Below are 24,260 nucleotides of genomic sequence, written 5' to 3'. Positions count from 1 at the left end.
TGTTCCATGTTCCACTTTCTCTGTCCGAGAAGAGGCAGCGCGAGGGCATGCGTTTTTTGACCCCCTTAACAGCATGCAGCTGCTGTTCTTCGGGGCCGTCGCAGCCCTCGCTGTGGGAGTTTCGGCGCGGCGTGCGCGGGAAGAGTGAAAGCGTTTCGACTTCCCAAACTCTGGGGACTCTTGAAGGAAAAACCGATTTCAGCCGGCAAAGCCAAGAGGCGACTCCGCTCTCCGCCGGCTGCCAAAAGAGTCTGCTTTCTCCTCTGCGCAACAAGGTTCCCTCTATCTACCTATCTGCATTTATATATATATATATATGCGTGCAAGCATATATAAACCTATATATATGTATGTATTTGTACACGTATGCTGCATGGAGAGGAGCGTGCGACCCGGTGGTATTTTTATATTTTCGCTGTTCACTTGTCGACTCGCATCCGTTGTGTGGTTCCGTCCGTGCATTTGAAAACGCGAGAAAATGCGGCGTCTCCGCACATTTCTTCCCCGGCGTCATTTACCCACACACGCCGTTCTGGAAATGGATGGAGACCATCTCTACGCTTCCACCCCCGCGGAAAGGCGTTCCTCGCGCTCTTCCCTCTCACCACTCCATGGTGGTGATGCGGAAGACCGAGCCGTAAAACAGCGTCAGGACGGTCCCCGAGAGGGCGATAACATTAAAGGGCATGCCTGCAAAGAAAGACAGATTTCGAAGGCGACACGACGCATGCAGTTGCCAAGAAAAAAGATCTGAGGGAACCCGGGTCGCGGAACACGCCGCCGTCGTCCGCTCTTCGCTTGCCCCAGAAGCTCTTTCTACGCACGAAAAACTTCACTCTTGGATTTCGAGACGATCCCCTTCCCAGAAGTTCCGAGGAAACTCTCGTGCTTCTCTCCAAACGACCGTGTTGTTCGCATTTCACAGTTCTAGGGTGTGAGGAAGCGAGAGAAAAGGCGCCGACGCACTGCGTGCAGTTTCTGCCGCCTTATCAACTGCATGCAAAGGGCGTTAGATTCCCAAGACGACAGCCGCTTACTGAAGTCGGGCAGAGGCAGGTGCACAATCATGCCTTCTGTGATTTGCCAGTTCCAGGAGTCTCGTTGACCCGGCGCGTAGAGGCCCTCGGCAGCGACTTCGAGCGAGAGAGGAGCCTCCTTTCCCGCCTTGCCTTTCGCCGCGTCCGAAATGAGCAGCGACGCCGCGCATGCGGACCCCACGTTGCATGCAAGCGGAGCGTCCAAAACGGCCGGAGGCGGCGGCCACGAAAACAGGTAGGAAGGCTGCACAAGAGGCGCCGAACGACTACAAATACCGCGTGAAAAGCGACGAAAAGGAACAGGCGAGAAGGACAAGGGAAAAGGAAAATGCAGAGTGCTCGTGAGGCGCAGGCACAGAAACAGGGAGGGACACCTCGCGAGAGAGCCTGGGGCAAGAGAGGGGCGGTAGAGAGAGAGGCGCTCTCTTTGTCAGGAAATGCGACAGCGACAAGCCGTGGGCTCTTGCGAAGATGCGAGGCATGCAGAGGAACAGACCGGCTTAACGTTCCTCGCCACTCATCGACAAACATAAAGATCCCAAACTCGGTCCAAATGATCCGAAAACCGCTAGAGAACAAAACACATGAGAATCCACAACTCGGTGCCCCACACGTCTGCATGTCCGTATCTCTTGCCCTCCATGGTCTTCCTAAAACCACAAAGGCGACCATCTCCCCCTCCTCCTTGCCTACATATTTACCTACATGTAGATGTATGTGTATACGCACTCACATCTATACACATCTATAGACTTATATATATGTAGGTATATAGATGTCGTTAGAGAGAGTAGGGCGTGCAGCATGACTTGTTGCTGCCCGCTATGCGCCGTTCCGTTTCGCCTGGACAGTTGCGGCAGGCATTCGTTTGCCTCACCATGTCGAGGACAATGGCCCCAGGGACGTCGGAGCCTTTGTCCGGAGAGAAGGAGAAGCGACTAGCTGGCCAGTAGCGCTTTTCCACTCCGACGCTGAACTCGATTTGGCAGCGGGGCGGGAGGGCGAAGGCGAGCGAGAGGAACGTCGGAGCTGGGTTTTCAATGAAGGAAGAAGAAGACGCGAGAAGCCGCAGGTTGAGAGTCCGCGCAGCCTGCGCTCCGGTCAGATGCAGCTGCTTCGCCACCGGAGAGAAGGCCTAGAGAGGAACCGGAAGCACACACGCAGAGAGGAAGGCGTCTCGAGGCACAGACAACGCATGGGAGTGTTCAGGGCTCTCCCTTGACAGGCCTCGGTGCACGAAAAGAAACAGGAAACACCTGTTAGAAAGCACATTTTGTGGAAAGCGCGCAGGCAGGATACCGCAGGCGAGGAAATACCGTTCAAGTGCAAAACACGAAGTGGGAGATTCGGCGTGCGTGCATGCGCCGAGAGGCGGAAAGAGCCTGCGCCGTTCCGGGAGGAGCCGAAGGATCGCGCGAGAGAAAAAATGGAAAGGGGACGGAGGCGACTGACGTCTCAGTCAGGGGGAAGTGTCCCGGCGAGACAGAGGCAAACCTGGATCAAATTAAGACGAAAAATCCAGAAAGGAGAAACGAAAACGGAATGGTTTACGCCTCCCGCAGTGGCCGAGTGTCTCTCGAGTTTCGTCGCGTCGATCGCTCTTCGTTTCCGTCTCGCGCTTCTCCATTCGTTGCTCCCTCTCCGCGCCTACCCGCTGACACAGGTTGTCTTGGCCGTCCTCGCCGCGCCGGCCCGATTTGCGCGAAGAAGTCGCCTTGCGAGGCAGGCTCTTCCACGACACCCGCGCCGTGTGAAGGAGCGGAAAGAGGAAAGGCGGAAAGTTGTCAAAGTAGCGAACCGAGCGCTGGCCGAACGCGTGGCGGTTGCGGAAGACAAGCAGCCACGCTCCTGCGGCACACAAAGAGGCAAGTGCGATAAAAACTGAGATACGAGGGAGATAAGAGAGAGGCAAGAAAGAAGATAAGGAAGATCTCCCAACTGTCCCCACTCTCTCGGAAAGATCCTACCACGGGGACAAGCGCGGTTCTCGGGGATGTGTCACAGGGGTTCCAAATCCACAAGAGCGAACGGAGGCAGACGAGAAGACCCGAGAGGACGATCGCGGTGAAGGCAGGCAGACGAGGCTCGGCAATCTCCTGGGCTGTACCTTCCATTCTCTCGAGCTTGGAGCTGGCCGTGCCGCGCCCCGTTTGCTGTCTCTCCACGTCGAGCCTCCCCGACAGCAGGCCTTCGCCGTCGGAGGGCGCACGCAGGATTTCCTTCGCAAAAAGCGGGTCTTTTCTCGGAAGATCTGGAGCCTCTCGGGACGGAAACGCGTCGAAGACAATCAGGTCCGAGAAAGCGTCGACGCTGCCCGAAAAATCGCAGAAAGCGTGGAAAAGCGATGTGCAGGGGGAACGGAAAAAGAAGAGATTGAGGAAGGATGAGAAGCTCTGAGATCCACCTCGCGCCTTCGACGTCGACTGCTCCGTCTCGCGCCTGTGCTGCCTCTTCCCGCTTCTTTCTTTCGCTCTCTCACTATATATATATATATATCGATCTCTATCTCCCACTGTCTCTGTGTCTCCATCGCGGATGTTTTGGGGAGGCCGAGAGACAGCATCGAGGTGTTCCCAGTGGAAAACGTTCTCCTTTTTGACACTCTTCCCCCAGCCTGTCTCTCTCCAGTGGATCTTCTCTTTCTTCTCTTTTCTACCTGTAAAGATTGAATCGTGAGGCTCCGGTGGACGCGACGGCCGCCTCTGCGGCCGCGACTCTCGCTGTCTCCCTCGCGTTCCGCTGGAGCGAGTGTTTCGTGTCTCTTTGCTCGCCCGCGTCTTCCGCGTCTTCCGTGTCTCCGTGCTCGGGAACGCCAGGCCTCGGCAGGCGCACCAAAACGCGCGAGGACGACGCCACGCAGTGAAGCAGCGGCGGCGGAGACGCGCCTGGACGCCCCCGCTGGCTGAACAGCTCGGGCAGCGTGAAGCGCGCTGAAAGGAGACACCCAGAGGCCACGACGCAAAGGAACCAGGACGCACGATGAAGGAAGGAATGTGAGAGAGGAAAAAGTGAGAGAAGAAGGGAACGGAGACGAAGGTAAAACTGAGAGAAGAGGGCAGTGAGGAGAAAAGAGAAAAAGGGTATCGACGGATTGTGTGGGCACCAACGGGACGCGCGAAGACTACTGCGGGCTGTGTTTCTTGTCTCCCTTCCATTCTTTCGCGCCTTTTGTTCGCCGTCTCTTTCTGTGCTTGTCCTTTTCTCTCACCTTCGCCGTCGCGGGGAATCGGAAGCACGACGGTGAGGAGCGCCCGCAGTTCCGCACGGAGAAAGGCGGAGGAAAGCGAATTTTCTTCTGCTTCCGTAAAGGCCAGGAAACGCACACTCTTGAAGGGGGACGAGGCGAACGCCAAGGGGTGCACCCGAGACAAGAGCCCCGCCTACAGAGACAAAAGCGAGCGACGAAAAAAGCGACAAGCCGGGAAGAAAGGAAAATGGCAAAAACACCAAGAGTACGACAAAAAGAGTGGACAGCCAGAACGAGAAAACAAACAGGGAAGAAAAAAAAGACAGAGATCAAAACGAACAGAAATGCATGCAGATTATGAACGAAAAGGGAAATGAACCACATGCATGTCCTCAATGTAGATTGATAGAGGCAGATCCATATATATATGCATATGTATATATATATATATATAGGTATATGTGCACATGTATATATACATATAAACATGCAGCATTTCTTTAGGCGGGAAGCTGGAGTGTTTCTGGAGCACGACTTGGGTGTCGAGGGACGTGTGTAGATCTCTGTGCAGGGGAGCAAACGGCGAAGAGTGATTTTCTTTGAAGTGGGCGAGGAAGACTCTGGCGAAAGAAAAACTGACCTCTCCTCGGCAAGGCAGCAGCTTCTGGAGAGAATTTAAATTCTCCGTGCATGCAACTTCCACAGGTGAGGTCGCCACGCGGAGCGTCCACGCCTTTTCTTCGCTTTCACTGTTCTTGTCCTCGAACACGTGGGAGAATGACGAAGGCGCCAGCGTGTACGCCATCTCCTCGTTCTTCAACATCGAAAAAGCCGTGCACATGATCCCGCCCAGTGCATGCGTCAACAAAGACCACGTTCTGCAGAAACACCGGAACACCAAACATCATCAAACTCGGAAAACCGTCACTCACAATGCATCAAAACTCGGAAACCACAGATATATATATATATATATATTCTATATTTATGTACAGATATCCATATATATATATATATTTATGATTACATGTACGCTAAGTTTTGTGAGGCATACAGAGGATTCGACGGCAGCACAACTCGTCCATATGCACGTGTAATATATGCATATATATATATATATATGTAGGTAGCTACATATTTAGAGACTGCGCGGTAATGCATGCACGCCCTTTGGAGCGGCGCGCAGGAGCGCAGGAGACTGCACAGCTTTTTTGTGCAGATATCCACATCCGGGGAACTGCGTGGAGAACTTGACTTGGTTCCTAGAGCAGCAGAGAGAAACGCAGCGATATATACATGCCAATGGATCGGGGAGGATTCTGCATCGCTTGCAAGGATTTACCTTTGCGAATCGTAGACGGGATTGGAAGAGAGCGCAGCCCGCAAGACGGCGCCGGGGGGACGAATCGCGGTGGGGGCCACGCCCCAGGCGGCTTCGAGCCAGCGGCCTTGCGTGAGGGACGCGTCGAAGAAGAGGAGAGGCGGCGCAGCGGCGAGCGACGGCGACGGCAAAGAACTTTGGAGGTGCAGCGTGAGCAGCTTTCCGATTTCCTTCGGGAAGATGTCGTAGTGCTGGTGACGCGTCGCGCCCGTCTCAGCCGAGAGCGCTGAAGCAACCGACGCGGCAAAAAACGGGGCGAGACCCGGTGCGCAGCCAAAAACGCAGACGAAACGGACACCCAGACACTGGAAACGAAAGAAACGCCTCGTCTCTCTCTTGTAAGGCCTAGACAGCGAACCACCTCCACGCGGAGGGTACATACACTGTCGACGCTGTCAGCGCGATCGCCCGCGGACCGACGCCGAAAAACGTCGGATCAAAAGACACACACCCATGTTGTGCTTATCTACACATACACTTGTGTATGCCTGCAAGATATAGGCATTTCCATGCCCAATCGGCTGCGAGGAAACAGGTAAATCCATATCCATTATCACACATGTATACTTGTGCAGATGGACATGAATGCAAGCATATACATATATATATATATATATATATATATATATGATCCGGCGTAGACGTGGAAGTTTGGCTGATTTGCGCTTCGCAGGACTGCATCCACAGACTTACGGAAGCGGGTTTTGAATCGGAAGTCGAAGTGGGCCACAAAGTAGCCTTGCGTTTTCAAGCCTTGGAGGTAGACGCTCTCGGTGAACAGATCGAGGCCGTCTTCCGCTTCTTGGGACTGGGCTCGAATCCCCAGAGCGAAGAGAAGCGCGAGGACCAGGCAGAACCCGAGCGAGGCGCCGAGGGCGCTCGGGGCTCTGGAACGCGGTCGCCGCATGCAGCGCCGGAGAGAAACAGTGGCGGGTCGGTCGCACATGGCGGGGACGAGGCGAGCAAAGAGGCAGCAGGAGCGGCAAGAGACGGGCAAAGTTCCGGACTAAGAGTGTCCTGCGAGTACGCGCTTTGAAGACTTGCGCAACTTGTCCACCTCAGGTGTGCGATCTGAGGCCGCCGAGGCCCTCAGAGCGAGGAACGCCGAACCAACACAGGTTACCTTTTCGACCTTGGGAGCGCGAAACACAAGTCCACAACCGCCAACCCACGACGCCTGACCACTGAGACCGAAACATCCCGATGCATGCACGTGCCTAGAGCGACATGAATCGATGGACACAGCAAGATACGCACGCATACGCGCATAGAGGTGCATAGATTAGTACGTAATATGGCGTGTAGGTGTATAGATGTGTCACTGTTTTTTCTGGGGGATAGAACTCTTGAAACAGGGAGACGGAGAAACTTAACATGTACATGTACTTTGAAGTGCGAGACGGACTCGAGAAGCACGGCTTTCCTCGAATCGAGACGCGAGGCTTGGGTGCCAAGCTTTGTTCGTTGTTGGAAGCGATTTGAAGAACGTGACAAGAATTGAGATTTCTTGCAGAGACCCTGGCGCATGCTTCCTCTGGCGACGATGGGGATCTTTGCGCCGATGTTCCAGAGAGGCATGTGTGTGTGTGTCACACTCCGGGCTGCAGGCGCGTGCGGAAAATCGCGGTTTGTGCGCAGACGGATCCGCTGAGGCTTTCTCTGGATACGGAGGACGTGGCTTTTCAGTTCTCCGAAAAAGCGTGAGAAAAGGAACGAGAAAAGGCGCGCCTCTCTGCCGGCACGAGGAAGCAGGGGCTGAGCGGCAGCAACGGCCGGTAGTGTCGCCGCGGGAAAAATCCGCGTCTCTGCAGTTTTACGCTTTTAACCGTCCGTCTGCGCAGTTCCCGTTGCGGTGTGTACAGGGGAAATTCCGTCGATTCCGTCTCGTGTCTTGCTTCCACATCCTACCCCCACGCTCGCATATTGCGACCTGTCGCCGGGTGTGTCTGCAGCTCAGGTGTACGTACACTGAACCCGTCACACCGTGAGGCCCAGCTCGCGGAAATCATTCCAGAACGGTCGCGTTTCAGGTCGAGAAATCTCTTTCAAACTCTTTTCTTCCCCGCCAGCCCCCTGCTTTGTCCTCGCCTTCCGGAAGCAGCCGCGAGCGGGGCGCGGAACACGCCGAAGCAGCCGCTGTCGATTGCAGCCGACGTGCCACAGTGGACATTCACCGGCCAGATACATGCGCGGCACATTTTTCGCAACGTTTTTTCCTGTGACTTTCTCGCGGGGATCCGCGTCAGGAAAGAGGGAAACTCTGAGTGACTTCGCTCCTGTTGAGCTGAGGGCCTTCCCTTGGAAAGGGACCGACCGTGTCGCGCGTTCGGTTCTCTTCCATTTCCGGGAAAAAGCGCCAGAGGCCGTCGCGAGTCCGCGATTCGCACTGGGCTGCCACACAAGCGACACTTCGAGAAGACCTTTTTTGCGGCCAAGCAGGGACCCCGGCCAGCCAAGGAGGAAACAAAGACGGGAAATCTCCGCCGAGAATCGCTCCACCCAGACTCTGTGCGAAGACAGGACGGCGTACTTCACTTTTTTGCTTGTTCCTGCGGGCACGCCTGCGCCCGCTCCTCCTCTATCTTGGTCGCCTTGAATGTGCTTCCGCCACCCGTTCTGTCTCGTCTTCGTCTCTCTGTTCCTCTGTTTTCTCTGGGTTTCCCTTTTTCCCGTTTTCGGAGGTGTGGCCGCGCGCTTTTCCTCGGCCTGGAGGGGCTGACGAGGCGCTGCCTCTCTTCACACGGGCGATAAAACCGTGCGTGGCGGCGTGCGTAGCGACGGATGAAGAGAGCAGTGCAGAGCTGAGAATGACTTGTATTATGAGTCTTATTAATGGAAGCACAGTTCCCTGAGTATCCAATCCAGTGCTCTGCCTTGGGCATTGAAACGAGACGTCGGAGACAGAAGGAAGCAAGGCCGCGCAAGACAGGCCGAGCTGAGAAAGAAACCCAGCCTAGGAGCCATCGAAAGTCGGGACGGACACAGAAGGCGCGAGACGAGAAACGGTAGAGAAGGAAGAGACAGAAGAGAAGAAAAGTGAACATGTGAACAAGAGAGCAGGCGAGATGGGTGCAGGTTGGTCAGATTCGAATAACATCTACATTTGGGTCAACAAACCTACTTACGCTCCAGGTACGGCACCCGCCCGTCGCGCTCTCTTTTCTTCGTTAGAGGGGCGACTTGGCGGAAATCAGGTTCCAGCGGGAGAGCCGCAGGCTCAGGATCTGGCCTTCTCGTATGCAGCTCTGTCTATATATATGCGTCTACATATCTGCCTCTCTTTCGATTTGGCGCTACCAACATCTCTCTCCATCTCCAGCTGCCTTTATATCTACACATCTCGGCGTTTTCACATCTATGTGCATATATATGCCTATTTGTCCCTATCTATCGACACCGATTTGCGCCTAAAACGAATCCCTCCTCTCTCTGCCTCGTGTGTCTCCATCTCGGCCTCGTCTTTGCACGTCTCCGCCGCGACACAGGGGTTCTCCTCTTCTTCGCTTTTCTTCTCCGTTTCGTCTCTGTTTCTGATTCTTCGATGTGTCCCGCCTTGTCTCGTCGTTGGGGGCCCGGTGGTCTCCCTCTAATGGGGATTACTCTTTGGAGTCTTTTGTCCGTTTTCTGGGCGCGCGCGCGGATCCTCTCCTGCGGCGTGAGCTCTTGCCGTCCCTGCCTCTTTCGTCTCTGTAAATTGCATCTTTCTGCAGGCGAGCAAGTGAACGGGGAAGTTTTCGTGAACGTGGTGGAGGCGATACAAGCAGGGCGCCTCGTCTTGTATCTCGATGGCGAGGAAGATGTGAGCTACACAGATTCGCGGTGAGTCCCTCCTTTCCGCTTCAAGGCGTCTCCACACAAAAATTTGCATGCACACAGCACATCTAGGTGACTTCGTACGCGCGCACGCTTAGCATCGTGCATATATCCGTATCAGTATCTATCTATATACATATATAGGTTTATGTGTCTCTGTTTATTTGTCCACGTACACTTGCATTAAAAAGCGTATATCTCTATATCTCTACATTCATCTGTACGCGTAGTTGAGTGCCGCACATTGCCAGATAGCCGAATCGAGGTGTCGATCGGTTTTCATGTCGGTTTTTCTGCGGTGTCTTTCTCTTTGCAGGATGTCCCTGTCGACATACGTGGCGGAAAAGAAGGTGTACTATTCAGAGGCGCACGCACTCCTACTCTTGGAAGACGGGAAACTCGCTGCGGGGAAATATCGATTTCCGTTTTGCTTCACGCTTCCCTCCAAGATCGCCCCAAACTGCAGCGTCGCTGGGTTGGCCGGAGCTCCGCAGGCCCAGTTAGTTTCCACTGTCTTCTTTGTCGCGTCTCCGTCCAGGAGTGTCTCCTTTTCTGTGTCACTTCAGTCTTCTTTCTTGCTCTCGCGTTGCCTCGCTGAGCGGGTTTCTCCGCCGTCTGTGTCTCTCCCTCCTGGGCCGTGCGTGCATTTCGAACTCAGTCTGTCGAACCCTCCTTCCTTCTGCGGATGCTCGTGCTCTACGGGACGGGACGCCTCGACTCCTGGAGTCATTTTTATGTCCTAGGTTTTGTCATGTCTCTATTCGATTTCACTTACACCAATGGAGGGATGCCCCCGGAGAGGAACGCATGGAAAGAGTGCCCGCCTCTAGTGCTGCCTGCCGTAGAGAAGCTTCGTACGACTTTGTTTCTGCATGTGCCGACACACTACTCTCCGATCCACCCATATATATATATATATGAGTACATATATGAATAACATACTTGCATACGCGTGCAAATATATATGTATATGTCTATGTGCTTTGATGTGTGGCGAGCTGTGTGCATCTCTCGTGTATCTTTTATAGGTGTGGCTTTTGAGTGTTGCACGTGTGTGTTGCCTTTGTTTCTTTCGGCTGTGCCTTTGGGACACAGATACGCGGGACACGTGACTTACAAACTTCGTTGTCAAATGGAGGAAAACGTCTCGACTCCCCCGCGGGAGGCTGGGAGCTCGTCCCCGGTGGCACGTGCGGCGCTGGACGCGCCGGGACAGGCCAGCAATGCGGCTTCCTACGCGGCGGACGACTTCGAGGTCGTTGAGGTGTCTGGGGAGACACCGGAGCAGCTCGCGGAACTCATGAACGCCGCCCCGCTCAACGGATTCCTCAGAAACAAACTGTCAAAATCCGCAGGCGCCACAGCCGTCGGAGGCCTCTCGCAAGAGATCGAACTGGTACGGAGACAAGCGAAAAAGCGCGGAAGACGAGAAAGAAACGACGAATCGGGTTTGACTCCACGAAGCGGGACACTCGCGAGGCACACGCTTCCGTGCGAAGCTGCTTGATTTCCGGCTGCTTCGTCGAGGCGCAAACGACTGACTTCGATGTGGTCTCTGCCCGGGCCAAGTCACGCCCCTTCCCCGTTCCTCGCGGCTTCTGATCCTTTCGCACCAGCCGCGAATTTCTTCCGCTCGAATGCCAGAGGCTTCGTTGGTTTAAATTTACTAGAACAAGGGAAACGTTTACAGATCCAAGAAAGCACGTAGACTCGTGTTACAACTTCCAGTGAATGCCGCTCGCGCGCCCCAGGCCCCGTCGCCCTCTCCGGTTCCCCCCAAACACCGACCGAGACTCGCGCGTAGGATTCGGTGCGGACACCAAGTGCCAATCACACGTTTGTGCACGGATATATATATATATATATATATATATAAATCCGTGCACGGCGTACGCATGCAAATACATATACATACATATATATACATGTATATGTGTATATATGTATATGCGTGTATCTGCATGTGTATTTGTGCATGGATTTTTACGTGCAAGAGGGGCGGCGGAGGCAGGGCTCTCCTTTTCGTGTGTGTTTGATTTGCGGTTGGCAGTCGATTGAGGTTCGGCGGGAGAAGCCGGAAGTGACTGAGCGCGAGTTCGTGGAGTATTTCCAGCTGTTGAGGTGCATACCGCTGGGGAGCTTGCGGACGAGCGTCGCCGCCGACAGTCTCGCCTGCTACCCTGGCGAAGGTGAGACACGCGCGAGGAAAAGGCGTCGCACACGCTCGAGACTCCACACAAGACCTCGTCTCCCTCCCCCCCAAAGTAGAGTGCCTCGACATCCAATCGAAGTAGCCACATTTTCAGTTTCAAATAAATACTGACCTTAGGGCATGCGGATTGAGGCTGCTTCCAAGCATTCGAGAGACGTATGCTATACCTATGTATACTAATACGTTCAAGCTTGCATATATACGTCGTTGCCTCATATGTATCGACTATCGACCTAAATATACATATATATATATATCGATATGTCCATTTCTTCACATAGAGATCGCCAGACGCATGAATGCATATGCGCATCCAGGTGGAGTGCCCTAACTGGCGAGAAGCGTAGGCACATGTACGTGCCGAGGTCTCTGCGTGTTTTCTGTATCTTGCTCGCGGCTTTAGGCGTGACGGTGACCGTGGACATTGCGAACAGGACGAAGAGGAAGATCCAGGAGATCGTGGTGTCTCTGGTGCGGGAAGTGGTAAGGCTTCTGGATCTTTTTGTTGACTTTAACAGGCCCTTCATTTCGCGTTCGCCGCGCTCTATGCCTCGGGCTGTGTCCCTAGAACTCGCTCTCTCATGGGCGCTGAGAGAGCGAGGGAGATGAGATTAGGTGTATGCAGAACAGTGGGGCACTGGATGTCGGCATCCGCGACGTCGTAGTGACGAGTAGCTAGACTGCTTGTTACACATCCTACAAAGTACACGTACAAAGGGAGCGCTTCGTTTTTACAAACGGCCTTCTGCGGAGTGTACACACTGCAAACTGCGTGCCTTCTGCAGATTTTTTCCGTGGACGGTCGAGACAAATTCACCATGCGTGAAGTCGTCGCCTCAGAGAAAATCCCCGGCCCGCCGAGAGAAAAAGATTTCAAAGGCTTCGGGCCTCAAAAGATCAAAATCGCAGTCCCAACGGGGTCGCAAGTAACCAACAACACCTGGAAATGTCGACATCTAAATCCATATATATATATATGCATATAGATATATATATCTATATATGCACGTGTGTATGGAGTATATAGATTGACATGTACAAGCAGATATATGTACGCGTATGCAGATACATATGCATATACGTATATTCGTTGGTGATGTGGGAGGGAGAGAAGCAGATTCACCTCGGTGTGTGGGAAGGGGTTTGGAGGTTTTCTCACGGAGGTTTTTTGTGTCGTTTGTCTCGTGCGTGAGTCCAGCGTGGATTTTCGTAGAAAAAATGCGCGTTTTCCGCTTTGCGTCCAGCCTACCATGACGAGCGCGTTGCTCCGGCTTCAGTACAAAGTGCAAACGTCTTTCCAATTGGGTCGCAAACCCTTCAGTTTTTCTCTGGATCTTGAGGTGCTGAAGAAATCGCCGTCTGTGAAGGAGCATCTGATAAATTTCCGCGCCCCGAAAGGCTGGGACAAAGTTCCCCTCCTGCCGCAAACGGACCTCGCAATGATTCAGGTGGGAAACGAAACGGGGAACATTCGTCTCCAGGTCTCTTCACACAAAAGGTTATCTCTCCACAAATGCGCCTCGACAGGGACATAGAGATAGAGAGAGATACGAGGAGAGAGAGATAGAGAGAGAGACATATATATAGAGTTAAAGAGGGAAAGGAAGAGGGAGATGTGGAGAGATATAGAGATAGAGAGGGAGAGAGATAGAGTCAGAGAGGAAGAGAGATACAGATACAGATATAGCAATAGAGGTAGATAGATCGAGAGATGCACGCGGATGGATAGACTCAGAAGATGGAGACAACCGCAGTTCCGCGCCGTTCGGCTGACGGAGAAGCGGATTGTGGCGTAGGCGCGACGACAGCCCCGGCCTTCCTTTGGGGCGCCCACCCCCCCCCCCCGTGCATGCTCGATGTGGAGGCTGCGTCTGCTATACGGTTTCTGCTTGCGCTGTCTGTTCCCACAGCTCCCAGGCGCACCGGCTCCGGATCGGGGCGAGTACACAGGCATCGGGATGATTATTTGCTGAGTGTGAAGAACTTCTGTCGCGCCTTGCGGCTCTGGGCCTGGCAGATTCAGTCGAGACAAGGTTCCTTTTTTCCCTGTCGCCTCGTCGCTTTAGCGGTCGAACAAGGCCGTTCCGATTGCTTCTCCCGCGGAAAACGTTTACTGTTTTTGACGGTATCTCTGCATACCCCGTTGGGGGTTTTAAATCCTCTGAGCTGACCAGCTTTGCTTTTCAGGTATGTGTCAAGCAGTGCGGGGGCCCAGCTGTCTGAGTCCGGGTGTCTAGGCAGACAGAGACACAAATGCACATCCATATGCATATCGATATGTATAAGGATGTATACGAATGTATATACATATATACTTCGATATATAAGGATGACTATTTTGAGAAATGTGTCTCGAGGTGGTGTGTGATACGCGGTCTACGTTGCGGACGTACTCGCCGCCACCAGAAAGACGGAAATTCTGTGCGTCGATTTCGTCCGTCTTCCCGCGAACACCAGGGGTCGTCGCGGTGTACGGACAGTACAGCGGAGGCGACGGGCCCCGCGCGAGCTTTTGCATGCAGTCAGCGAAAGCGCGTTTTCAAATTTCAAACGCGTGTGAAGTCAAACTGAAGCCCGCTGGCGAGTCAAAAGGCGTTCTTTTTGGAGTCCAGCGGCGCTCGCAAATGCCAGCGCAAGCGCCTCTTCAGGTGGATCGAGAAAAGGGTCTTCGCCGCCCGGACCGGCGATGCATCTCCAGTGTCACAAGCCATACGCTTCGTCGGAGTGTATCCACAATTATCTCTTCACGTGTATGCCTGCGAATGCGTATGCACGTGTCTATGCGTATATATATATATATATATATATATATAGACAGATAGATAGATTGCCATTAGTGCCGAGACGGTTTGTGTACTGTGCGCGGAGTCTGTATATATGCGCCCATGGCACGAGATATCTTTTTCCGAGAGCGCGTGCATGCGTCAGGAGTTGTGAGGTTTTCGAAACGCGTTGGGGAGAAACGTTTTTTTCCACAACGGCTCCTTTCCGCTTTCTAGTGGTGGGTAACGGCGGGGCGTGCCGAGGTCGGCGGGGCAGCGGCTGCTCAGCAGAGCTCAAAAAAGCTTCCGCCGCAGCTGCCGAAGCCTCGTTTTCGCCGCCCGCGCGTGTTCGGGTCTGCTGCGTCTCTTCTCCCAGGAGGGCTGGTTCTCAAGAAAATGAATTTTGGCCATCTTCGCACCCTGAGAAAAGGCGGTCGTGTGAGCTTGCCCGCGGGGGGACCACGCAGCAAAAACGCATGCGCCTTTCGGCCACAAAAGCAAACAGCACCTGCGCCAGCAACGGCCGAAACAGAGTGCGCTGTCTCTTTGCACGCGTATTCTGCGGCGTGGGTTTGAGGTGAACCCGGGATAGTCTGGGATCAAACCGGGCGAGAATTCACAGCGCATATTTTCTCTCACGCGTTCTCTTTCTCCTGCGGAGGGTGCCGTCTTCTCACTGCACAAATGGCCAAAGGCCTCTTGAAAAGACAACTCACGTTTAGCGTTTCACGCATACATCTACACGTAGACGCCCATACACGTATATGATACATAACATATATATATATATATATATATATATGCTTGTGCACGAGCATTCGGGAAATATAAATGGAGAAAACTGAGGAATCCTCGTGGATCACCCGAGGAAGGCTGGACGCAGGAGTTGGTGTTCTTTTCAACAAGTGGAGGGTGGCGCTTGCCACAAACGACACTGAAAATCGGAGCACACCGCGAGCGAGGGGGGCCCTCGCAACGCCTCAGCGAAAAATGGAAAACGAATCGCTTTGGAAAAGTGCGACAGCAGGAAATGGTAAGTGCACTCGAGAGAAAGGATGTTTGCCTGACTGGAGAACGACTGAAATTGCCAGCAAGGCGGCTCTCTCGCTCACCCAGGAACCTGCGCAATCTGCTAACGGGAGACAGACCATTTACCAATACCGATATATCTAAAGATCCACACAGAAACACGTCGATCTGTCGACACGATAGGTACAACGGTATCGGCGTCCACCGATTGACTTCCGAGCTAAAGACAGAAAAGATTCGTATGTGCCAATAAAGTCACATCTGTAGAAAGTTACCGATTTTCTGAAAGAAATCCAGAGAACATCTTGAGACATCTGCACACCTCTGAACATTTGCGCACCCTTCTGCACATACGCATGCACGGAATATCTATACACGCTTACATTTATGTCTAGAGATATTGATATCTGTACCGAGGGACATCCGAGACAGACTAGAGTTTGAGGAGTTGGAAAAAGGCTTCGGGTGGTACGCGGACATTGGAGATGCTTCGCAGTTTTTTCTTTCGTTCCTTTTCTTTTTCCAGCAGTTTCATTTTCCGCGTCATATCCCCGCCGTAGCACTTGGCAAGGACGTCTTTCTTCGCCGCCCGCACAACCTCGCGGGCAATGACCTTGCCGTTCAGAACGCACTGAATGGCGACTTCGAACTGGTGCTGTGGGATGAGCTTTGCGAGGCGTTGCGTGTAGGCGATTCCCTGAGTATTCCCCACAGAAAGAACCACGAAACAGGCAGAGAGACGTACACAATGGAGAACAAGAACGGGGCTTCGCTTTTGGACGGGGACCACGGGGGGGGAAACGCGCACATGCATGCAGAGACAGCTCGCCGCGTCGACGCGGCGAGCTGTCTGGACAGCCGACAGCCTCTGTGCACCGCCGCACTTCACCCTGCAGCCGCCTTCAAAAAACTTCAAAAAACACAGAAAGATTGAAAACAGCCGTCGCTCGCCCAGTGCAGAAGTGAAACGCAGAAGCCAACGTGTCATTGTGCCGGTGCTCCGCTCGACCGTGTCGCGGAGAAAAAACGTGAGAGTGTCAGTGATCTCATCAGACACTCGAGCTCACACTCCGTTCTCTATCTAGAGTGACCCAAACTGTCTCTACACACAGACATATACCCACACGCTTACAAGCATATATATATATATATATATATATATATATATATGTTTATTTACTGGTAAATATAAACGTTTACGTAATTCCGTGCGCGCCGGTTTGTGACCCGTGCGTGTCGAGGTCGAGGCGCCTTCACTGCCGCCTCGCCAGCACGTCTAGAACATAACCGATCTGGAATAACATTTTTTTAAACGCCGTAGGATATTGAGATCCAAAGCTTTCAGCACCCTGTATTTGTATAACTAGTCATATACGTCAACTCAAATCGAATAAACAAACACATTAGAGAACCTACGATACCGAGCATGACTCCAGTTGTGAGATACGGAGAGCCTAGATCTTTGTTTTGCGGAGCCTGGCGCCTCCTGAAGGCTCACTTGCTCGCGGGCTCTGCTGCGCTGAGCGAGAAAGCTGAGGGCGTCGACTCGCTCGCCATTGAAAAGAAATCCAACTTTCACGATGTCTGCCGGGGCGAGTCCTGCGGACAAAAAGCAGCGTAAGACGCTGTAACTACACCTGCCCGGTTGCTAGACCCGTTTGAAAGTAGTCGATGTGTGAACTTATGATCATCCAACCTAGAGGGTTTAGAGAAACACACTGCAGCGCGGGGAGAAGCGAGATCATTTAGGAACGTCGAGTCGCTTGCCTTACACAGGCTGTACAGACAGCGACAAGGGAACCGCTTGTTCTCAGGAAACCACCACAGAAACAGCGCCTGACCCATCCGCATGCATCACTTGTTTAGCCCCCCTGTATTATGGACATCCATATCCATACAGGCTTGGTGAAGCCAATACAGACTCTCTGCACATGCAGTACATATAAAGATAGACAACAGATTTAGATAGACCTGGAGAGATGTACATAGAGGGAGATACACGGCGAGAGACAGAGCGAGTTCCATCAAGGCAGAGATCGAGACAAGCAGATACATGTAGAGGGGTCGAGACAAATGAGAATGGACAGGTACGTAAACGGGACAGAGAGAGACGGATACAGATCGTTACGCATAAATAAATATAGATGAGAGGTATGTAGAGAGACAAAGACCGAAAGGGATAAATGGAATACAAAGGGATAGAAATGAAGACACACATAGATGTAAAGAGATGGAGATTGATTGAGAGAAGCGCAGAGAGATAGATAGAGACAAATAGAAAATATAGAGATAAAGAGAAAAAAGACGTAAATAGAAACAGGGATTCCCATAGATGTAGGTACAGCTGTATATATATATATATATACATACATATATATATATATATATATATATATATATATAGAAAGCTATGGATAGCTTCGATGCATGGACACAGATACAGAGGTGTGTTAGAGATAGACAGATAGGCTCTGGGCAGAGAAATTGGTTCGTGGTCGTACCGGCGTCGATGTAGTCGAAGGAGACGAGACCACTGGTGAGAGCTTGGAGCCGGTCAAAGAAGTCGAGAATGACCTCGGCGAGGGGAATGCGGTAGACGAGGAGTACGCTGTCTTGCCGCGCATCCGAGGCGCCTTGGCCCCCATGCATGGACATGCATTCGTATCTCAGTTCTTCGCCGCGCCGCTCCATGCAGAGTTGTTGAATCGCCGGAACGGACTTCTGTGGGACAAGAAGTGTGGCTTCAACCTAAGTACGAACGCACAGCCGCACAAAAGCAATCCAAGACGACAAACCGCCCACATACACACCCGCCAACTATTCCGACGACATCCCAATATAAATAAATAAATAAATATATATATATATATGCATGTGTGCTCATGTATATAGGCTTGTATGTGTCTGTATGGATGTACAGAACGAGATGTAGACCTGCTCGCGTGCACGTAAAGTTGATGTGGGTATCCGACAAGCCGTTCTTTGCAGGAAGTAGACTTGGAACGGCACACGGGAAACGGTAGGCCTCCAGTGAGGCGCAGCAACGCTGGAGACACACGAAGGGGCTGAGCGGAGACTTGGCGGAAGATCCGGAGGAGTTAGATCGACAGGCATAGGTCCGTGCACAGATGGCAGGCGAGGTCCAGAGAAGCCTTTCGAGTCACAACTTGTGGACGGATCAGAGCATTCTGGTTTTCGACACTCAATACTCCTATCATAGTCCTGCATCGCTTCGGCATGAGATCATCCTTGCAGAAACCGCCGGGTTTGGATGGAGCGGCGTTGACCACCGAATCTAGGCAACAGCATTCAGGTACGCTAGAGCTGAATATTCCGAAAGACGTCGCTTGTCGATGGACAGAAAGACCGACAGGCTACAGCTTCGCGAAAAGCTTCGCGCTTGGCTGTTCCTCGAACCCGAGCCCTACCATTGGCTCCTCGACTTGCTCGAAGTAGTCAGGAAACTCGGAGGCAGAGCGCACAATGAGCGTCTTCTGACCCTTCGTCTTTGGCGTCACGTGGTAGGGTACAGTCGGGGAAGTCACCAAGACACTCATGTCGTGTTCCGTTTTCAGTCTGAAAAGAAACCGACAGGCAAAGCGGCTGCATTCGAAGCAAGGGAGAAACTGGACGCAAACCGTCGAGCTTCAAAAGGTTACAAACAAGGCGACTTTCTCAGAGCGAATGGCCGCGTGCGGCGCGCCGCCGGCGTGTCGCGCACTATCTGCAGGCGCCCCAGCCGCCTGCAAAAACACTTTTCTGCGCAGACGTTCCGCACCGACCTTTCTTTGAAAACGTCGAGGTGCAAAATGCCCAGGAAACCGCATCGAAACCCCTGGCCGAGGGCCGCGCTAACTTCCGCCTTCGCCTCGACTGCAGGGTCGGTGAGCAACAACCTGCCGATCGCCACTTGCAGCTTCTCGTAGTCCGCGACGAGCTCCGGATAGACACCTGAACCGAACCGTGAAAAGGAAAAAGAGAGTAAAGCCGTGAAGGGAAAGGAGAGAAGAGAAAACACGTCGGGCGGTTCGTAAGCGGAAGGCGACACTGGCGAATGTCTCTGCTCACCAAGTCTGGGCAAGACACACAGATCTGCATGCAGGGAATATTCGGGGAAACGGTAAACGCCCTGTCTGCCGCAAGCATCTACGGGAACGTCAAACGCATGCGCTGTTCAACTGTGAACGTGGCTGGAGAAAAGATCTGACGCAGAACGCACGTGGGCCGAAGCCCCACGCGCCAAGACACGAAACCGCCGAGAGCAGCCGAACGACAGGAGCCTCATCTGCTCAGTAACCTATGGATGTGTAAATAAAACAACCGGCATGCATATATATATATATATATATGTGTATGTATATATATAGATGGATAGGTTCCTGGCCGTACCTGCATAGACAGTGCATTTCGGAGGCCCGAAGCACGGCAACGGCTCGCCGACTTGGTTCTGCGGAAAGACCGTGTCGCCAATGCATGCGTCCTGAGTCCGCTTAATGTTGGAGCAAATATAGCCGACCTAGGGGTGCACAACAACGCATGAAAAGAAGCGAAAGGAGCCGATTCTGACGAAGAGAAGGCCCGAGGAGATGCTCCTGGCGTTCGTCACGAAACATGCAGAAAAAACGAAGAAACGCGAGACCGCGTATCCACCTGGGGGACCCCTATCTCCTTGTTCTCCCCTGTCTCCCCGGTCTCCTCTGTACCTGTCCAGCCTTCAGAGCTTTCGTAGGAGTCATAAAGGGGTGAAGGATGCCGACTTCCTTGACTTGAATTGTTTTGCGTGCATGCGCGGCGACGAGCGTCGTCCGGGGCTTCAAAACGCCCTCCTGGAGCAGACGCCAGTAGAGAACAGGAAAAACGAAGCCGCAGTCAAACACAAAACCAGCACGACGCCAAGCATGCAATATCGCGGGAGGCCAGCGAACGCCTTCCCTCTCGCTCTCTGTGCAGCCGCGCTTTGCCAGCCTCTCAGCTCCAGACGACACCAGAGCCCGCGACATTTGGAGGGGTTTCTCAGGGGAAGTGCACTGACGCTCCGAGTTTGGAGCTTCTTCGAATGAAAAGGACATTAAACAGAAGGCGCAGAAAAGGGGTACGCGTGAGAGGAGGAGACAGCGCGACGTTGCCGAAGCGACAAAGTTGAAGCAACGGACCAGGATCTTGCTGGTGCTCTCATCAGCCGTGACGAGAGCGGCGAGCTAAATAAATCGACGAGGAAAACTGCCTTCAGGCCCGCACCTTGAGAGCTACGAGTTGAATAATGCCCTTCTTGGCATCGAACCAACTGTCGAAGATGAGGGCCTTTACTGGAGCAGCTTCTTCACCTTCGGGGGGCGGGATTTTCTCCACAATCGCATGCAGTAGGTCGTCGATGCCTGAGGGGAAACAAAACACAAAGACGTAACCCGTCAGTGCGAAACCGATGCTCTTGAACTCTGCAAAACAGACAGAAAAGGATAAAAAAGAATGCGAAGCTTGGCAGGGACCCGGCAGAGCTCTGGGTTCGGCGAGGCGGACGGCAGCTCGTCGCCGTGCCCGAGTCTCGAGACGCGGAAAACGAAGGACGGAAAACACAAAAAATCCCAGAAAGGGAGGGGCATAAACTCCCCGAACCCTGCAGAGGAGATGGACACAGACGCAACCCCACTGACAGAGAACATTGCGGCAAACGGGCACGAAACTGACGGCATTCCTTAAAGCGAAAACAGACATATATATATATATATATATATATATATGCATGTGTACCTTGTCCAGTTTTTGCAGAGACAGCCAAAACCTCCTCTTCTTTCTCGCCTGTCAAAGACGCAATCGACGCTTTCACACTTGGAATCTGCTCCGGCGCAGCAGGAAGATCCACCTGCAAACCACACAAACACAAATACATAAATAGTCGTACGAGTGTATCTGTTCAGATACGTAGGTGCGTCGAGGTGTTGTGTCAGTGTATGTAAAAACGTGTATGTGCATGTGCGCTTGAGGTTAGATGGGCTGTGCACATGTGCAACCAAAAAGCGGTGAGAAAGGGGGAGATAGAAGGATGCACAGATAAAATGGAATGGAGAAAACGGCGACGGGACGGACAGTGACAAGGAGGCTAGCAGGAAGGGGCTCTCGCGGGGGGAACTGGAGCACGGCAGATTAGAGATCTTTCTTCTTCCTCCACGTCATTCGGATATCGTCTCATTTCGTCACACAGATAGGCAAAAAGGGCTGCACGTTTAAAGGGGGAGGCCCGAAGGTCGACACCTGCTTTTCTCCACCGCGTTTGTAGGCTGCGTTTTTCTCCCACCTTGTTTATGGCGACAAGGAGACGCTTCAGATCTTGCTGCCGAGCTCGACCAAAGTGAGCAATCGTCTGCGCCTGGATTCCTTGAAGGCCGTCTACAAGAAGAACGGCGCCTTGGCACACGGCGAGGCCTCGCGTGACTTCATGGGAAAAATCGCTGTGTCCTGAAAGAGATGCAGAAGGCAAGGCGGCGGGGAGCGCCGAGAAGGCGAAAACACTTCGTCGAGCTGGGACAGCAACGGCCGATAGACGCGCTGACCAAGGCCCCCTTTCGGTGACGCCACGACAACAGGCGGGAAACACGCGGCTCTTTTCGGACCCGAATACAAGCCGAAGTGGAAAGCAGCAAGGTTCATCTGATAGGGTTTCGGCGCGGACCCCTTTTCTGCTCGGACAGTGGTATGGCAGCTCTGCTGGCCCTCTAGAGTGGAACTGCCTTCCCTCATTCAGTCGGCAGCATTTCCCACATTGAAAACGGCAGACGCCTCGTCGCTGGTTCGGACTTCCTGCCAACAAGTGCCGGGCACGCAAAGGCCACAGCAGCCGAGAAGAGAGGTTCTCAAAACGAACCGAGGATTGAAGAGAAAAGACAGCTTGCTGCAGTCCCGAAGCTAGCCCTTTCAGAGTTGCCCGACACTCACCAGGTGTATCGATGAGGTTGAGGAGATAATCGACACCTGTTTCCGGGTGTCTGTACAGCAGAGAACATGTCTGCGCCTTCACCGTGATTCCGCGCGTCGTCTCAACTTCTGCAGAACGGGACCGGATTTCCGCGGCATAGGACAGATTTCAGAGTCGCTGCCACTAACGGCCGAAAGGGGCGACGGTCTCTTTCTTTGATCCGGCTGATCGCTACGCTCAGGCAACACCATGAGACCGCGAAAACACAGGAACTCTCCGCTTCTTTACCAGACTGCTCCTTCCTGTTGAGGCAAACATTTCCTCCCGTGGTCTGCGAATCCTTCGCGCGCTCAGTTCTCCGAAGCAGCTGCCTAAAGGGTGCGTCCCGCATTGTCTGCTCACCTAAGGAGTCGAGGAACTGCGCCTTGGATCCTCGGCTGATTGTGCCGGTCACCTCCAAGAGCCGATCGCTTAGAGTGCTTTTCCCGTGGTCAATGTGGGCAATGATAGAGAAATTGCGAACCTGGCGAGCGCCGGCTTCGAGGACAGCTTGGAGTCGAGCGCGGCGGTCTTCGGCCTCAGCCTTGGCTGCTCTGGCCGCCTGTGTTTTCGTTGAAAAGAACAACCGAGATCCTGGAGGCGTGTTCTTCTCCGAAGAAACGCGACAGGCTCGGGGAAACGCGAAAGAACACTCAGCGCAGAGACGACCCACAGATGTGCACGAGGACGGAAGCGAGGCACGGGCTGACGTGGACGGCGCAGCCCGCGCGGCTCTGCTCAGAAAGACAAGAGGTAGGCGACTGCGGCTTTGTCTCGCGGGGTTTTGCTCCGCCTGAGCAGGCGCGCAGGCCTGGACCGCCCTCGCCGCGCCGACAAAGCGATATCTGCTGGGGTAGCGCTGCGTTCTGTCGGCGCTTGGGCTTGGCACGAGTCTCAGACAGCTGCATGGGGAACGGAAAAGGGTACGGAAGCGCGAAGCGACATCGTCCCGCTCATTGGACAGCGGAAGCCACCGGCGGATCGCCGAAAACTCCCGCAACATGCTCGCGTTTGCAGCGAGAACAAAGGAAAAAGTTGAGAGGCCCGCATATATATGGAGAGCGTGCATGCACAGGATCGAGTCGCGAGGAATCAGCGCCGCCGATCGGCGCGCCTCTTCTGTCCTCCCTGAAAGAGGGGCTTCTCCTGGGTTTCTGAGAAGAGTTTCTCTGCGAGAGAATCGAAGAACGACACGCACCATCTCAAGGACACGCGCTGCATCTTCAGACCGGAAATAGAAACCACTGCATGCGGCGTGCCGCACGCGCTAGTCGACCACACACGTAGCGGACGGGAAAAACGCCCGCCAGTCGACGAAATACGTTCCAGGTTCCAACTCGCCCGTATGGTGCAGGCTTTGTCTTTTTCACTGGAAGCAATGGGCGCTTCAGCTTCGATACTGAGAGAAGTCTCGTGGAGCTGTCGTCTCACTAAAAAGCTGTACGGTGACGCGGTTGTCTTGCAGGAAGTAGTACGGGTGGGTTTCGCCACTTTTTTCAGCCCAGAGTCTTTGAGGTTAGATGGTCTTCCTGATGTGAGGTTGATCGCGAGCGTGAACAGTCAGAGGAAAGAAAGACGCCCTCTGCAAGAACAACGCCTGCGTCGGTGTCGGTCTGGCCCGGACACGAGCAGTTGAAGTCAGCACTGCGGAGCTAAGTCTTATTGCCTCTCACAGTCCGCACCGTGGAGACGAAACTCGTGGCAAAACGCATATCCTCTCAGCAAATATCTTCCAATCAGTGTCGTCTGGCTTCTGTGTCGCAGTGCACGCTGTCAACCTTTGTTCCATTTCCCCCGGGGTGCCTACAGAGTTCCGCCTCACACGGCGCGGTCAATGTTGGGCACGTGGCAACCGCGCAGCGATGCCGGTCGTTTGTCACCGCCCCGTCC

The 24,260-nt window shown here is 53.4% G+C and overlaps 3 protein-coding genes across 3 annotated transcripts; 1 reads left to right on the top strand and 2 right to left on the bottom strand.

The window, feature by feature from the left end:
- Positions 1-601: 601 nt before the first annotated feature.
- NCLIV_060640 (putative Gpi16 subunit, GPI transamidase domain-containing protein) lies at positions 602-6,512 on the bottom strand (the record flags this gene model as incomplete). Its single annotated transcript, XM_003885618.1, has 10 exons — positions 602-690; positions 1,038-1,281; positions 1,915-2,172; positions 2,689-2,885; positions 3,145-3,347; positions 3,694-3,967; positions 4,246-4,417; positions 4,865-5,102; positions 5,567-5,831; positions 6,299-6,512. The coding sequence occupies 10 exons, from the start codon at positions 6,510-6,512 to the stop codon at positions 602-604; spliced, it is 2,154 nt and encodes a 717-aa protein (XP_003885667.1).
- A 2,158-nt stretch (positions 6,513-8,670) lies between these two features.
- NCLIV_060630 (conserved hypothetical protein) lies at positions 8,671-13,603 on the top strand (the record flags this gene model as incomplete). The annotated part of the gene is made up of 9 exons (XM_003885617.1): positions 8,671-8,737; positions 9,316-9,424; positions 9,735-9,917; positions 10,514-10,814; positions 11,469-11,607; positions 12,034-12,113; positions 12,416-12,556; positions 12,875-13,078; positions 13,541-13,603. The coding sequence occupies 9 exons, from the start codon at positions 8,671-8,673 to the stop codon at positions 13,601-13,603; spliced, it is 1,287 nt and encodes a 428-aa protein (XP_003885666.1).
- Positions 13,604-15,854: 2,251 nt separating this feature from the next.
- NCLIV_060620 (GTP-binding protein LepA, related) lies at positions 15,855-23,278 on the bottom strand (the record flags this gene model as incomplete). The annotated part of the gene is made up of 13 exons (XM_003885616.1): positions 15,855-16,118; positions 16,920-17,020; positions 17,923-18,169; positions 18,850-18,997; positions 19,204-19,372; positions 19,811-19,937; positions 20,125-20,247; positions 20,660-20,856; positions 21,170-21,281; positions 21,714-21,874; positions 22,352-22,459; positions 22,734-23,000; positions 23,044-23,278. The coding sequence occupies 13 exons, from the start codon at positions 23,276-23,278 to the stop codon at positions 15,855-15,857; spliced, it is 2,259 nt and encodes a 752-aa protein (XP_003885665.1).
- Positions 23,279-24,260: the final 982 nt, after the last annotated feature.

The sequence above is a fragment of the Neospora caninum genome, chromosome XII (assembly GCF_000208865.1).
Source record: "Neospora caninum Liverpool complete genome, chromosome XII".
Classification (NCBI taxonomy): domain Eukaryota; phylum Apicomplexa; class Conoidasida; order Eucoccidiorida; family Sarcocystidae; genus Neospora; species Neospora caninum.
Note: the sequence above shows the minus strand (reverse complement) of the source record. Positions and strands in the feature narration are given on the sequence as shown.